At 36.7% G+C, this 17904-nt stretch overlaps 1 protein-coding gene across 1 annotated transcript; it reads right to left on the bottom strand.

The window, feature by feature from the left end:
• Positions 1-1558: 1558 nt before the first annotated feature.
• Positions 1559-17259, bottom strand: LOC105721913 (zona pellucida sperm-binding protein 3 receptor-like). Its single transcript, XM_064360204.1, is given in 13 exon segments — positions 1559-1807; positions 2355-2530; positions 3525-3692; positions 5685-5885; positions 9158-9361; positions 10728-10910; positions 12546-12572; positions 12575-12697; positions 12860-12873; positions 13593-13608; positions 14167-14346; positions 15281-15462; positions 17114-17259. Coding segments are annotated over 13 exon segments (1869 nt in total).
• Positions 17260-17904: the final 645 nt, after the last annotated feature.

Raw genomic sequence — 17904 nt, 5'->3', positions numbered from 1 at the left:
GCAGAGAGCAGAATATAATTTTCAAACAAGCTATTATTAATATCCTCTGAGAAATATAAGTAGGCACTGTAATCATAAAAAACAGAATACTTTTTTAAATGAAGGGAGTATTTTTGAAAATGGTTAAAATATAAAATCAAGGAATGATCCCCAAAGAATGTGGAGAAGGGATGAGACAGAGATTATGTAAGGGAAAAAGAGAGACAATTTAAGAAAATTTCTAGATTGATAAAAAGGATCAATATCTGGCCAGTAAGATTTCTCTAAAAATAAAAGAAAAATGTAAAGAAGAGAAAAAACTATACCAACAACATATCTTGATTTCAACTATCCCCTCTTGTTCTTTTCTTCCCCATAACCTCAGCGCTCACCACACAGGACAGGTGGACACCACAGAAGAGATGGGGCTCTGGGGAAGCAGTGCTAGGAAGATTCCCTGCAACTTGTGAGGCACTGTGCAGAATCTCAGACACAGTACTGGGCTCAGCATTCTCAGGCACCCTAAATAGATGAAAGTTGTTGCTCCAAATCACTAGTAAATTGATGCCTGAACCAAGAAACTAAGTTTTGGGAAGGCCACCACTTTGAGTCACTGAAGGACACAATGTGATACTACTTTACACCCAACAGAATTTCTCCAAAAAAAAAAAAAAAAAAAAAAACCCATTAACAATAGCAAGTGTTCCATGTTCTGCAGGAGTGTGGTGGAAAACTGAACAAACACACACGCACACCTTATAAACCAGCAATTTCATCCTCTGGTATATGCAGAAAATAAATGTCAATATTCAGCAAAAGACATTTACAAAAATATTCGTAGCAGCACTATTCATAGTAGCCAAAAAAACTAAAAATAACCCAAATATTCAAGATAAATTAATTGTGATATATTCATATGCTGGTGGAATACTAAGTAGAAATGAAAATAAATGAACCTCAACTATGCATAACATGGATGAATCTCACAAATATATTTAAAGGAAAAAATAACATGAATGAAAGAATGCATAATGGATGATTCCATTTCTGTAAAGTTGAGCAACATGCAAGCCCAATCTGTTAAAAGTGAGACGAGTGGAATTCTGTGCAGGGGTGAAGGGGTGAGTTACTAATGGATAGGGGCCATCAAACAGACAATGGTTTGTCTGTAACAATACAGAAAATCCTTTGAGTTTTGTATCCTTTTCTGTAGGTAAAGAGTAGGCACATGTGGGATTCAGAGTAAAGGTGTTCAGGCTAAGATTACAGTATGAACATGGTTTGAATTTCCTCGCTTCCATTCTTTCTAAGGTACAAAAAAAGTGAGGTAAAGTTAATTACAGACACTTTAGGCGGTGGATTTGTGTACTGTACTGTGTCATATTTATGTGACATATTGACCAAGATGACAACACAGACAAATTGATATTTGATAAATAATTATTTAATTAACCAGTACTTCAAGTCCAGGAAAGTAGACATGGGAGCCACAAAAGGCTAGATTACCAATAATTACACATTTTCTCTAAAAGTAATAAGAAAGTTCTCCTAGCCCAGACACTTATTAGAGTGATGGTGCCTAAGGAAGAGTAGAGTTGATGAATGAAGAGTCTATGTATTGATTTAAAGGAAAAAATAAGTCCTTTGTTTCCTCTTTTTCAGAAAATTTCTGATGGGTGTTCACCGATTTCTCTCTCTCTTTTTCAAGTCGTTCAATCTCCAGAGACAGCTTATACACCTCCAGGGCCATTTTCACATCTTCTGGGCTTGGCAGGCACTGCACGAGCTTTCTGCCTGTGAGCCCTTGCTCACAACCTTCAGATACCTCCTACAAGTGATTTAAAGAAGTGAATAGGGGATGGGAGTACATTCTGAGAGTCATTACTGGCAAAAGGGAGATTGACCTGAGGAACAAAGAAGAAATCAGGAAAGACACTGCATCCTAGCAAGTGTTCACATGCAAGCCAAGCCCAGCTCAGTCCTTGAGCAGCAACCAAGCAGGTTGAAGCTAAAATGATGCTGGGCTCCAAAGGAGATGCAAAGCACATCCTCAAGGACAACTAGGGGATGGTTCTGAGGACCAACCAGAAATGGAACAAATGCACAATGTTTATTGTAGAAAATGTAGATCTAGGGGTCAGGACATCTGGGTCAATAGCCTTTCAAGTGTAGAGATTTTGGCTCTAGGCACAGAGCGGGAAAATGTGCCTCTCATGGCTTATCATCATGCAAGTGTGGAAGTGCTAATTGTGGTAATTACTTATGCTTCCTGACAAAAGTCAGATCTCACCATTGCTAACTGGGACAGAATTTTGGGAGAGGCCACTATTTTTAGGGATTAGTGGCACAGAACTTCCTTGAATTGTGCCACTTACCCACTCACATCTGGGCACTTCTGGGTGCCAGGTTCTTTCCTCTGAGCAAGTGATACTTTTGGGACCGACCAAACCATAGCCAGAATCACATTGGATGGTGACATTTTCAGGCTCAGCATACTGATCCTTATCCACAGACAGCCTTCCATTCACTACTTCTGGTTTCAGACACAGAGCTGTAATGGAAACGTGTCTTTGAGCATATTGTTTCCTAAAAACAGTCATCCTAACAGCATTGGATAATAAAATGGATAAGAAAGCATATTCATAATTATATTCTGGTCCTGCAGATTGTTGTATGCTTTCATTTTAATGATAATTATAACAGTAATAATTAGCATTTATTGAACAAGTACTATATGTGCTAAGTTTTTACTTACCTCATTTAATCCTCACTACCAATCCATGAGTTAGATAATATTATTATCACAATTTTGCCAACAAGGAAACTGAAAAGTTAAATATTTCCTCTGTATCACATAGCTTGTAAGTGGTAAAAACTGGTGCTCTCAGTTGCTGCACTCCACGGCCTTAATTTGTGTGATTCCTGATATGTACTTTCCATTGTTCTTGCTTCATAACCTTCCTGGGCTAAATGGAGCCAGTGCTGATTATTAGCAGAATGATGAAAGCTCCAAGCACAATCAAGAGACAGAGCCTTACTTGATTCATCTTGTTCTACAGCAGATTTACCAACAGCACCACCATCAGGTCATCAAAAGGGAAAATGGTCATGGGGAAATGGTGACCAGCATGAGGTTTTTGTGGAGATTTCCAACACTTCCTAATTTGGGAATTAACACTTGAGATTCCTCTTTCTTGAGTAGTTGAAATTATCTCAGGATTCTCTTGGAAACTAGAGCCACAAAGGTATTCTAGGATAAATGATATTGTCTCAACATATTCTGGAAAGATACATAAGAACCTGGTAGTAGTGGTGCCCTCTGAACGTGGGGCAAGCTATGCTTTTGGAAGACTGGAGTAGGGAGTAAAGTTCATTTTCAATGTACCTGTCAATTACTTTCTAAAGTATATCAGGCATAATTTAAATAGTATGAATGAATACATAAAGACAAAATGTATGCTGCCTTTGATTAATAGGAAACATTGCTCTTAATATTTTGTAATTCTGTCTTCAATGGATTATGAGTTGAGTTGAGCTGGAGTTACCTTTACATTGAGGAGATGCACGTCGCCATTGAAAAGACTTGCAGTAGGTTGTAGCAAATCCAGCCGAAACATATCCTTCATCACATTCATATGTAGCCTCAGGATAAGGAGTTATTAAAATAACTTCCTTGTAGTGTCAATAGGTAATTCTGGGAGGGTACCTACAAACTTGGATGCTGAGAGAGAGAGAGAGAGAGATAGAGAGAGAGAGAGAGAGAGAGAGGAGCATGAGCTCATAGTTTCAGATTCATCAACCCAAATCTGAGTGATCTGTAGGAGAGTCAAATGTTCCCATCCAAATCCTTTTTCCGTAGGGTAACTTGACACAATTCAACATTTCTACTGCTTTCAGGCTGAGAACCTGGAGAAAAGCTTGATGTGAATGAAAGCAACTTGGGTTGAGAGAATTCTCCATTTTATAGGAACTTTTTTGGTTTTCGTTTACATTATCACTAAAATATTTCACTGCTTAGGGAAATTACATGAGCTTTGGTATGAAAGCATGAATTCAACCACAGAGAGTCCTATTAAATAAGAATCAGTCTCAAAAAAAGTCAGGCTAAGTAAAGGAAATATTTATCTGTGAATAATTGTGAAGGCTCTGAATAACTGCAGGATCCCCAAATAATCTTGTCCATAACTACAACCATAAGAACATAATTACCATATTTCACAATTTAAACAATGATTTCAGTGTTGACATAAGTCATATGAAATGCTGGGTAGTCAAACTAGAAGGGAACTTTCAATTTTCAGGAACTCTTGTATAAAAATTTGCAACAAATTGCAAGCACTGAGAATGTCAAAGAAGTCCTCTGTTGAAGGATGATTTCCTCCTGGGACTCTTCCTTATTAGAATTTGCTTACCTTCTCTAATTGTTATCTCAAGTCCCACTTCTCCATGAAGCTTTCTTTGATTATTCCAATACACAATGTCTGTTCTTTCCTTTTATAACACGTTAGCAGTAGATTACTTAAAATTAATAGAATTTAATTAATGGGGCATAAACAAATGGAGTGGTGCAAAGGATATATTGTTAACAGATGTTTTGTACCCATGCCATGTCCCTTTGGACTTCTGACTACAGTTGCAGATGAAATACAGTTTTACGCAAGCTCAGATATATGCTGATGATGTTCTACAGAAGGCAGTCAATGTGAATCTCTCAGTCTTACTTTGGGGCCTCCTTTGCAGCTGAAAGAGCTCAGTTACTGCCTAAATTACCAAAGCAGTTAATGCCCTTTAGGGCAACCCTAAACCAGTGAGCAACAGAAAGTAGTGGATAAACATTCCGGTCTCCCATCCTTCAGACAGATAATTATAAAAGGCATTCCTTACACTTCTCGGTGGTCCCAAAGAATTGACCGCTTATCGCCTTTGCTTATTCCCCTTGTCTCTCTCTCATCCCTCACTCCTACCTCCTAGAATCACCTCCGAAATAAACTACTGGCTCCCAAGTCACTTTCTCAAGCTTTGCTTTTAGAGAAATCCAAACTATAGTCCCCAGTAATCACCATTGTGTTGATGTAAAGAGTCCTTTATAATGAAGATATTTCCATCATAACGACATTTTCAGTGCCTTATCCTGATTAGAGGCAGATGTTTATCACCCTAGATACTTATTTCTTCTCCTTCTTCATATTTCAATAGAGAGGTGGTTCAGTAGGTCTGAGTTAAAGCAAGGAAAGGAAAGGCTGACGCTGTGTCAGCCACTGGGCTTCAAGGCTCTCCCTAACAGATCACTTCTTCAACCTGAAGCTTCCATTATTACATAATACGTAAATCATGTTTTCTCCCTTGACCTATAAATAGGGAGCTTTGTGAGGTAGTATCCCTCTTTACTAAAACATCACCCATAGTGCTAGTAGACCACATATGCAGGAAAAAAAGGACAAAATGAGACTAAAAGACTTCATCAATTCTACTTTTTTCTCTTACAAGAAAATTTCTCCCGTAAGTTTTTCTTCCAACATACTTTGTTCTATAGCTGCCTTGCATGGTGCTAGTGATGTGTATCTGTGACCCTCTCTGCACAATGCTTCTTGGAGGAACAACCTCAAATTCAGTTAGTTTTAAGCAGTTCGATCTTTTGTGGAGCCAGTTGGAATCATTTGGGGCATCTAGGAAATAATTATGACAAGTTCTCTCAATATTCTTACCTGGTTCACATGCTGGTATTTTAGGCTTCCATGTGCCATCTGGGTGGCAAGAACTCTTCCCACCAACAGAAATAGGGTAATAGCCTTCACCACACATATATAAAATATAGTCCTCATAGGCATAGACACATCTACCAGTGAAATACCTCCTTTCATTTATGATTCTGATGTTTTCCAGATCTGGTGTTGGGCAACATACCCCTGATAGATTAAAAAATGTTTAACATTACATGTCTGTATCAAGATATCTCATGTACTCCATAAATATACACACCTACTATGTACCCACAAAAATTTTAATTTTTTTAAAAGTGATGTTCACATTTAATAAATTAATCAGGGGGACACAAATCTGACTCCACCTTATAGAAGATGTTAATATCTGAAGACAAACTCACAGAAGTAGAGAGTAGAACAGTGGTTGCCAGAGGCTGGAGGAAAGAGAGAAAACAACTCCCCAGTTGTTCGACAGGTATAAAGTTTCAGTTGTGCAAGATTAATAAGTTCTAGAAATCTGCTGTACAAATAGTGCCTATAATTAACAGTTCTGTAATATACGCTGAAAAACTTGCTGAAAGGGTAGATCTCATGTTAAGTGCTTTTGCCATAATTTAAAGAGAGAAAGAGAAAGAAAGAAACAGAGAAGTTGAGAGAAGAGTTAGACCAAGCATCTTCTCCAAATTCTGCCATTGTTTTGTTGAAGTGCTATTACTTAATTTCCCTCCAACTGTGTTTCTTCATTAGAAGTCCTTAAAACAAAGTGTTGATTTTGGTGGTGATGAGCTAAGCAATTCAGATTCACCTTCTCTTTGACAGCAAGTAGAAAAACATGGAGGGGAGGGGGCGGCTAAATTCATGAAGAATTCAGGTGCTAAGACCTTAATTGTTTTAGTTGTTATTTTAATGAGAAAGAAAGATACCTGATGAGGTGTACCAGGAATATAGACCTGCTTTTTTTATATAGAAGTATACAATAATTCTCCTCCCCCAAAATACAACTGAGTGGCTAAGAAGCTGATCAGAGCTTGATACGTGTGTGGTAGTAGGGATTGATTGCTGGTAACTCCCCGCTCTTGGAATGTTTAGAACTATACCTTGAAGTAAGAATAAACCAAAAATAGACCAACTGTCTATAAAAAGTCTTAAAACCCAGGCTTGTATCATTACAGTCCCTGATTGGACTGTAATGATCCTTCAAAACACTTAATGCCCCTTACCACCTGCCAGAAGCAAACGAGAGACCAGACAACGTTATTAAAAGACAAAGAAAGCAAGAGACAATGCGAAAAGACCTGAGAGGATCCAGAAAATGAAGTTCTAAACATTGACTTAGAGCAACTTTGCTTTGTTATGCAGAAGGAAATAAAATACAACATTGAGAATTTTGATAGAAAAATCAATATCAATACTACAAATCCACTACAAGTGAGAATCTTGAAACTAAAAAATATAATAAAATTAAAAATTCAATTGATAATATCAGATAATACATCAATGAAGAGGGAATTAGTGAACTTGATTTATATTCATAATAAAATACCGGGAAACAAAGTTCAAGAACACAGATAAGAGCACAGGAAATACAGAAGATTCAGTATAAAAGTTTAATATAAATGTAGCCAAAGTATCAGTAGAAGAGTGAAAATAGGACTAAAATAGTACTTAAAGAAAATAATTATTTGTAATATTGAAGTATTTGAAGTTGAAAATTTTTCCAAAATCAAAGAAAGGCATCAAACTTTATATTCTAGAAATATTCTGAATCTCAAGCAGGCTAAACACAAAGAAACCATCCCAGACATATCTGACAAAAACTGCCAAAAAATAAAGACAAGAACATCTTAAAAGCAATCTGAAAAAATAACCTTCAAATGATCAACAGTGTGACTAATAGCAAAAATTCTTGACAGAAACAAAGGCAGAAGACCATGGAATGAAATCTTTCATATGGGCAAGGTAAATAATTGCCAATCTAGAATTTTATATCCAGCAAATATATCTTCAAATATTAAGGTGAAATAAAGGCACATTTAGAAAAGCAAAAAGAAAAATTTATCATCAACAGATCCTCACTAAAGGAAACTAAAGAGTGTTTATCAGGCAAAAGAAAGGGATAAGAGATATGACTGAAAAATCAGAAGAAAATAAAATAGTAATTATGTGGATAAATCTAAACTAATTGGATTTATTAAAATTATAATAGCAATAGTAATAATGATAATAATAATGCAGAGTTTAAGACACATTTAGAATTGAAATACACAAAAATAAAATCATAAGTCAGGCAGGATCAAGTTAAAGGTTTCTAAGGCTTTTCATTGCTTGGGAAGAGGCAAAAGTAGTAAATTATGTGTAAACATCATAAAAAGAGCTAAAAGTAAATAAAAATCAAGCAAATACCAGGTAAAAAATTGAAAAAAATTTTAATTGATTCAAAAGAAGGTTAAAAAAATGCAAAACAGGAAAAAATACAGCAAATAAATGGTAGATTCAAATTCAAATGTATTAATAATTACACTAACTGTACACTGACAAGTACTCTAATTAAATGAGGAAAATTGTCAAGTAGGATTAAAATATCCAAGTACAAGCTACACTTAAAATATAAAATTACAGAGTTTAAAAACAAAAGACTAAAAGATGATAAATCATGTAAACACCAACTCAAAACTGTCAGAACTATATTATTGTAAAAGTAGAATTTTACAGATAAAACAGATATAGTAATAAAGAGAATCATTTAATAATGATAAAAAGCAAAATTCATCAGGAAAATACATTATTCTAAATTTGTATGCATCTAGCAATATAGTCTCAAATATCCAAAGCAAAAAATGATTTGAAAAAACTAAAAAGATAGCCAGATGTGGTGGGTCACAGCAGTAATCCCAGCACTTTGGGAGGCCGAGGTGAATGAATTGCTTGAGTCCAGGAGTTTGAGACCAGCCTGGACAACATGGCGAAACCCCATCTCTATAAAAAATACAAAAATGAGCCAGGTACGGTGGTGCACACATGTAGCCCCAGCTACTCCAGGGGCTGAGGCAGGAGGATGGCTTGAACCTGGGAGGTCTAGGTTGCAGAGAGTCGAGAGCATGCCACTGCATTCCCGCCTGCGTGACAGAGCAAGACCCGGTCTCAAAACAAACAAGCAAACAAACAAAAACTCTGAAAAGATAAAAAACAAAACTTTCTTAGGATCCGAGAGAACAAGCAGACAAGAAATAAATATAGATATGGAAATAGATTTGAACAAAACCACTAAAATTAGATCTAATTGATGTATATGTAACATTGCACCCAACAATTGCAAAATATGCATCTTTTCAAGTGCACACAGGACATTTATAAAAGTTAACTATATGCTATGCAATGAAGCAAGTCTCAGCGAATTTCAAGAAGTCTGTTCAACATTTTCAACTGCAAAGAAGATACGCACACGTATACACAAAATAGAGTTCAAGTCTACTTACTCTCACACTCATTGGAAAATGTCCATGTCAAATTTTCCTGACAAGTCACAGTCAGAGGCTCATCTAGAACAGGTCTATAGCCAGGTTTGCATAGATATTTCAACTCAGTTCCAATTTCAAATATTTCTTGATCGCTTAGGTTGTAGTCATTTCTCTCCCAGGAAGCATAGGAAATGTCCGGGAGGTCGGTGCAACCATCCATTCATAAAGAAAACACACGGGTAAAGGAAACGTGTTACTGGGAAGGGCAGAGTGACTCATGAGCCTGTCACAAAAAAAAGGATATCATGTACTCATTCCGCAAAAAATTAGATGGTAAAAATTAAATGGGGATTCCAGAAAAAGACTCGGCAGCACCACTGCCCAATAGACTAGTGTCTATTAAGTACATGTGTCTGCTAAACGCATGTGCCACTGGAGAGGCTGTACTGAGAAGCACGCCATGGTACGGTAAGGGGACAGTTTCTAGGTGCTGGGCCAACTCTGTAGGAGCTTAGTTTTCCTTTTACGTCACTGCACCTTAGAATGGTTGGTCTTCAGGGGAAGCATTAGGATCACTAGAAAGATACAGCAAAAATTTGCTCCAAGATGAGACTGACTTTCTAATCTTGTTGCCTAACGGGGAATTAAAATAAGAGGCATTCTTCTTGACATCATAACACTGTCATCTGGAACTTCATAATTTGGCCTCAAATCAAGCCCCATATAACTTTTGCAGCTGGGCCTTTGGTCTTGCTTTTTTTTTTTTTTTTTTTTTTTTTAACCTGTTCTACAATATCCTAAAGGTCTGTGTAAATCAAGGAGAGGATATGTGTCTGTCAAACTGCATATTTATTGAATTTCATTACTACACATTTTGAGTGGCACCTAAGTTCATGTGACAGCAGAAGGGACTAGATAAACCACAGTGCAGTGGTGGCTGTCACCTCCAGTTAGCTATATGACCTTGTGCTAGTTACTTAATCTTTCTTTTTCAGTTTTCTCATCATTAAAATTGGATAAAAAATAGCAACTTCTTAGAATTGTTGCAAATATTGAATGAGTTAATTGATGTAAAGCACTTAGAACAGTGTTTGTAACAGAGAAAATGCTCAATACATGTTAGCAATAAACCATTAATGTTATAAGTGATCTGTATGTATTTACAACATCAAGGTCTCAAGGCCAGTATTAGCCCTTATAGCATTTCCATGCAAATTATAAAAAAGAGCTGCCTTCATGGACTCTTACTTCCATTGTTCAAAAAATTCTCATAATATGTTGATTTTGTTAGACTGAGACACTTTACTATTGTGCCCTGGAAAAGTTTTACAGCAAATATATAAGTCCACAATATCTATGAAGTCACTGGTCTCATGACTATATAATATATGTGAAATTCTTCCAGTAGCACTAAGACATTATTAACATAAAAAGTCTTCCTTTTAACAAGAAAGCTGGTGAAAAGTATTAATATATCTCATAATGATTACTGGGAGTCAGGTAGACTTGTGCTTATGAGCATGCCACACCTATACATCAGGATAATTTTAGATCCAAATATTAAAACTCCATCATAGTCCATACTCACTGGATACACAAGAGGGAACAGAAGGATACCAGTCATTTTTCGCTTCACAATAGATTAAATTGCTGCCTCTGAGGATATAACCCTCCTCACAGTTAATCACAATAGAGTCTCTGTAAGTATAGAGGGGTCCAAATCCAGAAACAAAGATTGCCTTTGGAATCTGTGGTGGACGACAGACAATTTCTAAAGAATCATACAAAAAGACATCTGAGTTAACAGAGAGAAATGGCAGTAAAGACGTGACTGTAGCTGTTGGCATGGCTTCAAGGAGGGCCTGATATAAGTATATATTTAATAGGTGCTGAACAAAGAAAACATTTTAGAGATTTATATATGTCCTTTCAGTTGCCAGAAACCTCAGGAAAATGAGGTCCCATCAAGTGGGTCATGTAAAGTCCTCCAACTTTCTCATCAATAAAAATGAGCAATATCTAAACCCTGAAGTCCAAATCTCAATGTCCCCAAATCCTTCCATTAAAGGGCCCAATTTCCTGGATGATTTTGATTGGGGGTCAGTGGCCCGTGGTAATGATATGGTGTCATGCAGAGGCAGCCAGGGCATCAGGAAATCTGTGCTGTGCCTCCACAAGCAGAGAACAAGCTGCCCTCACCCCACATCCTGTCAGTCATCACGTCCTGTCAATCCCGCCACCTTAATTCCTCTATACTTCCTCAACGTCCCTCCAGGGTCACTGCTATGGCTACAGTTGAGGCCACCTTCACTTGCTGGCTGAAAGGTTACAACAGGTGCCTATCAGTTATGGTTTGTCTCACTTCAAATTGTCCTTTTAATGTCTCCCCTTTTCCTTCATTCCAAACTCCTGAAAGTGACACACAAGACTTTCGTAACCTGGCCCCTGCTAACTTATTCAGCTTGAGCTCTTGCCTTTTCCACTTCTTGCAGTCCTGAATCCAGGCGTTTTGAACTCTTTCCGCTGTTACGCTCTCCCTCGCCCCAGCGCTAGCTGTGTCCTGTACTGAGTCAAAACGATATGTGATATTGTGGTTTTTTAGGCACTTTAGTTGCACTAAAGAACAATGTCCTAGACCAGCAAGCTGAATCATTACTGATATTGACGTAACATCTCTTCTGGGTTCCATAGAGGGGCCGAGGGAAAGTACTCTCTTCCATTGTCTTCTACTATTAACCTGCCGCTGATGTTGATATTATTTTGTTTGCTCCTTAGGCATGTATGGTTGACATTATTAGTGTCCACCTATATTTATAGTAATTATAAGATAAACAAAAGACTATGTTTCCCAGTTACTCCTCATTAGGCAGAAACAAGGCACTAGTTCTGGCCAAAAGGCTGTAATGACAAGTGATATGTGTCACTTCCAGGTCAAAGAACTGAAGAGCCAGAGACTGACCTTCCTTGTTCTCTTCTCACGCTGAACTAAATTGTGGAAGTTTTGACATAGAGGTGTTAAAGATTTAAACAATCTGAATTACCATGTAAGTGGCAGCTGCCCTAGGGAGGTTCCCAGGCTAGCAGTGCACTAAAAAGAAACTTGAAAAAAACTTTTACTATAAGAAGGCCTTGATATTTAGGTGCTGATTACTACTGCAGCACAGCTTATGCTATTCTGACTGATACAGTATGTAACAAGATTAGTTGAACAAACGAATGACTCCATCATTGCAATGATTAGTTTCTCTTTGAATCATTCCATCTTTCCTAATAAATACGCCTTCCTTTTGCTTTTAAACAAATAAAAGAGATCAAAGAGATCAAAATTCATCATTTGATCATTCATCATTTGATCAAAGAGATCAAAATTCATCATTCTGACTTACTTTCACAGATAGCGACTTACTTTCACAGATAGGAGGGTTTGGGCTCCGTTGCCTATGAGTGAGAAGTGGGAGTTGCAGCTATAGGTGACAGAAGAGGCATATGTATAGAATTCTTGATCTCCACCACTGTGCTTCCCATTTCTGATGTCTGGAGGGGACTCACAGTTGGCAACTGAGGTGAATGAGTGAAAAGAAAGAAATACTCAAAGTAGGCATTGCGACAAATCTAAAATTCATGCAAATTCCAATGGAGGGTAAAAGAAGCAGTGAACTTTGTTATTACCTAAAATAGTTTAGGTTTGTAGTCAGGTCTGGAAAAAAAAGTTTTACTTACTTACACATTCTGGGAGAGGATCACTCCAGTCAACTCCTTTACCTTGGATCTGACAATGACTGGTGGTTGAGCCAATTAAGAAAAATCCGAATAAGATAGGTCAAAGATTTTAGTGGAATTCGTTTTTACTCTAGACGTAAATTGTCTATGAAGTTTTGGACAACTTAGAAAAAATAAATATTGAGTACTATGCTTAGCACTTGGGTAATGTAATAATCTGTACACCAAACACCACGACATGAGTTTACCTATGTAACAAACCTGCACATGAATTTTGAGGGAATACTGAAAAGAAATTCAGTCTATAGCAATGTTGTAAGTGAAAAAAACAAAAGCAAAGTTCCAAACAATGTATGCAGTCAGATATCTTCTATATAACAAAGGGGGGAAAATTGATATAAAAAAAAAAATACTTGTACTCACTTGTATTTACAGAAGCAAACACTACAGGAACAAATCTGAAGCTAACCAATGTCACTTTCTGTCAGAGGGCAGAGAGAAATGGGATGAATGAGGATGGAGTGGAAGTGAGAATTATTGATGTATACCTTTTTATGCCACTTTTATTTTTGAAACGTATAAATGCATTAACTCCTTATAAAAATTAATTGAAAAGGAAATTATTGCTTCTAGGTTTCCTTATGCTTACCCCTCTGAGCAGCTGAATTCTATGACTGCACCAAGGAGAAGATCTCTCTTAACTTCCACTGTCCCATTGATTAATTCTCCTGGATTTCTGCATCGTTTCTCTAGGAGGAAAATTAAAATAATGACTCGTGATTCCAATTACTCACAAAATAGAACATTCAGGGGAAAAAAAAAAAGTCTGGTTAATTAACTTTAACTCCTTCTTCCAGATAGATGCAGAGATATTTTTCAATGCTTATTTCTTATTCTGACTCATTAATATTTTGCTTTGAGAAAAAAAAATGTAAACAATCGTCTCATTTTTCTGACACATTTTAAGAAGAGAAAAAAAACTTCAGTTAGTTTTATTTGCTCAATTAGACCACTGTAATAATACAGGATGTGATTTATTGACTAGTTGTCCATAAAAATGTATGCTCTAAAAAATATATGACCTTTGTTACAGGGAAACAGAAGGAAAAAGGAAACAGATGCTGTATTCTTACTGTTAGAAAAATAAGCCAGAGCGTATTTCCAACTGACTTCTTTCAAATAGTATAGGTGATGTTAATTTTGAACTGTTTTGATCAAAGGGTTTCATATGAATTAATTCATTAAGTTTCTAAAAGAACTGTCTGGGAAAAAAAGTAAAGGTGAGAAAAAGAAATGTTGATACTTACTTGCACAAAAGATACTATAGCTCTATGAGCCTTTGGCATCACAAGTCAGTCGACTTGAATTGATTTTACCATATCCAGCGTGGCAGGTGTATTTCAGAATAGTTCCAGTTTTGAATTGAGTATCATACAACAGATTTATTGGAGAAGCAAATGGTAACTTGGGTGGAGGACCACAGTCACCTGCACGCCAAAATGGCAAGGAACATCAACAGTTGTATCTTGGGACACAGTATCTCAATGTCTGAGTACTACGTTTTCTGGAGCAGAGACCATGATTTTTCTCTTTCATCGTGACTCCTATGATCTCATTGTTCAATGAACACAGTACGTGATCAATAATATACGTTTGTTGAGTAATGACACCGACAACAATAATGAGTGAAGGCAGAAAAATTTCATCCATCTTTGACTGTGTAAGTGCTAATTTATTAGAAAGTGAATGAATAGACTTGATTTTCATCATTCTATCAGATTGCCCACATCTCCCTGCTCAGAATACAGGCATCTGTGCCATTCCATGTGACTCTACCTCCTGTCTTAGCAGAAAGATATTTTCTAATAATAATAGTGTTATGCAAGATTAGTTGCCTCAGTCAGGGATAAGGAGATATTTCATTTATGTCATTTTGGACTTTTTAGATTTAGAATAGATGGCCTGTTAGAAGATAAACATGTTTTTCAAAAGCATCACAAGGTGGAGAATTATTAAACCCTTGAAAAATAAAATCTTAATTCTACTTCCCTGGCAAGAAATAAAGTACTGAGTACTGAGTGACCTGCCAAAAGCTCCAGAATAATTATACCGATCCCCTCTGCATTCTAAGCACACAGTGAGAGTGAATGACCAGGCTGGCAGATGATACGCACTTATTGCAAGTCACGATTGCTTCAGTGCTAAGTTGTTCAGAGTTCCTGGAGAGAAAAATTATAAAAGGGAGCATTAAGAGGGTCTATAAAACAATATTTTCTTTTTTTAGTTTATAGCATGTTCCCCAAATTCCAGGTGGTCAAATATATCCCATAATGTTAAAGATCTGTTAGACACTTCTTAAAACAGGGTATGTGATGAACTTAGTTGTATGCTGGTAATCTGGCCAATCTCCCCACTACTCACCAAGAACGGTAGCCAACAAAACAGTGACAAACATCATTTGGAACAGAGTTAGGTTGGAGACTTTCCACAGCCTAGAGAAGAGCCAAGCTGACATTTCTCCTTTTCTATCGAGGGTGGAGCCCTCAAGGAGTGCAAGTGGAGATCTCTGGGAGTGCATGATCTGATGCCTCTTCAGTGTTTTTCTGCTGAAAGAACTCAACTTAATAAACAGTCGTTAAATTCTTACCTGTCATAAACTACTAGGAAGAATCAGATGGGAACCGTTTTCAAGAAGAGTCTAATGAAATGTGGAAGAAAAGGCATTAAGTGTTGGTAATAAAAGATAGTTTGCATTATCTGCTACAAGAGCATATTCAGGAGATCAGTAAATTCCAGAGACCTGGGTGGGCTCTACAGAGGTGGTAGATATTGCTGTGAAATTTGGAGTGTTAAATGCAGGATATTTTATGGCAATAGTAAAAATGGAGTAAAGGCACAGCAGTGAGGAGGTAAAGGTTATTTCCTGAAAATAGTAATTAGTACTTCAGTTTATTTAGAAGGTAAGGAATTCCTGATAGGAGATGATAGTTAAAGATAGAGAGGCAGGTTAGAACTGGGTTTGTTCAGGTTCTTAGGACCAAGATTGGGAGCTTGAACCTAGGAAATAGACATACACTTTTTTTTAAGTGACATGATTACTGTGTTTTTGAAAGACTATTATGGCAGATGTATACAAGGTAGATTGAAACAGGCAGAGAGAAGAGACAGGGAGATTCATTAAGAAGACTATAGCAACTGGCCAAGTGAGCCAAGGAGATTATCTGAACAATGAAATGGCAGAACAGTTATAGAAGAAGGAGCAAGCTTAAGAAAATGACAAGACAGAAGAAAGGAGTTGGAGATGTCTGCATCCATGAATCATATATCAATCTATATTTCTCTATCCATCCACCTATAGGACTTCTTTTGTTGACAGGCAACTGTCAAAAAAAGCAACAATCCATTGTGTCATTTAGAATTTTTTAAGTATGGTCTTTGCCAACAACAACCAAAAATAAGTAGTAACATTACTGTTAGGTTTCTTCATTCTAGTCATTTATTAATTATAAACGTCTTCAAAGCAAGATCTCTATAAAGTCATTCTTACCCCCTGAATGGGAAAAACCCTCACATAACCTGTTTACTTCAGAAACAAGTTACTTAAGAAGTACAAACCAAAGTTGTATATAAAATTAACTTTCAGTGAAATATAGAATTTCACCTTTTGTTCTGAAACCTTAGGTAGGTTGAGATGGGTTTATATTATCATCTGTCCTTAATTATATGAATTGCCAACTCATGTCCACGTAAGTCAGTAAGTCAATGTTGTGAGGCATTTCCCCTATGTTTTCTTCTAGTAGTTTTGTAGTTGGGGTTTCATAATTAAATCTCTAATCCATTTTGAGTTGGTTTTGTATATGGTGAGAGGTAGGAATCTAGTCTCATTCTTCTGCATGTGGTTATCCAATTTTTCCGGCACCATTTTTTGAAGTCTGTCTTTTCTCAAATATATGTCCTCACCTGTGTCAAAAATCAGTTAGTTTTTATAAGTTTATTTCTGGACTCTCTCTTCTCCATTGGTCCATTTGTATATGATGGTTTTTCCCATTCAGTATGATGTTAGCTGTGAGATTTTTATATATAGGTTTTATTGAATTGAGGTGCATACCTTCTATACTGATTTGTTGAGAGTTTTTGTCAGGAAGGATTGTGAAATTTTGTCATATTCTTTTTCTGCGCCTATTGAAATGATCATATGTTTGTCTTTTTCTCTGTTAATATAGTGTCACATTTATTGATCTGAGTATGATAAACCGTCCGTGGATCCCTGGGGTGAATTCTACTTGATCATAATGAATAATCTTTTTAATGTGCTCTTGGATTTGGTTTGCTAGTATCTTCTTATGAATCTTTGCCCTGATGCTCATCAGGGATATCAGCCTGTGGTTTTCTTTTCTCATTGTGTTCTTGTCCAGTTTTAGAATCAGAGTAAAACTAGCCTCCGAAAATGAGTTTGTAAGTATTCCCTCCTCTTCAATTTTACTGGAATACTTTGAGAGGAATTGGTGTTAGTTCTTTTTTTTTATTATTATTTTATTTATTTATTTATTTATTTATTTTTTGAGACGGAGTTTCGCTCTTGTTACCCAGGCTGGAGTGCAATGGCGCGATCTCGGCTCACTGCAACCTCCACCTCCTGGGTTCAGGCAATTCTCCTCCCTCAGCCTCCTGAGTAGCTGGGATTACAGGCACGCGCCACCATGCCCAGCTAATTTTTTGTATTTTTAGTAGAGACGGGGTTTCACCATGTTGACCGGGTAGTTCTTTTTTAAATGTTTGGTAGAATTCAGCAACAAAGACATAAGGTCCTAGGCTTTTCTTTGACGGAAAACTTTTTATTACTATTTTGATTTTCTCTTCAATTTTTAATTGGTCTGTTCAGATGTTCTATTTCTTTATAACTTGATCTTGGTAGGTTGTATGCTTCCAGGAATTTATCCATTTCTATTATCTTATCAAATTTGTTGGCATATAGTTGTTTATAATAGTGTCTTATAATATGTTCTATTTGTGTGTATTAGTAGTAATGTCACCTTTTTAATCTG

This window comes from Aotus nancymaae, unplaced genomic scaffold (genome assembly GCF_030222135.1).
Source record: "Aotus nancymaae isolate 86718 unplaced genomic scaffold, 86718_ANA_hifiasm-v0.15.2.pri h1tg000039l, whole genome shotgun sequence".
Taxonomy (NCBI): Eukaryota; Metazoa; Chordata; class Mammalia; order Primates; family Aotidae; genus Aotus; species Aotus nancymaae.
This window is presented reverse-complemented; position numbering and strand designations above follow the sequence as displayed.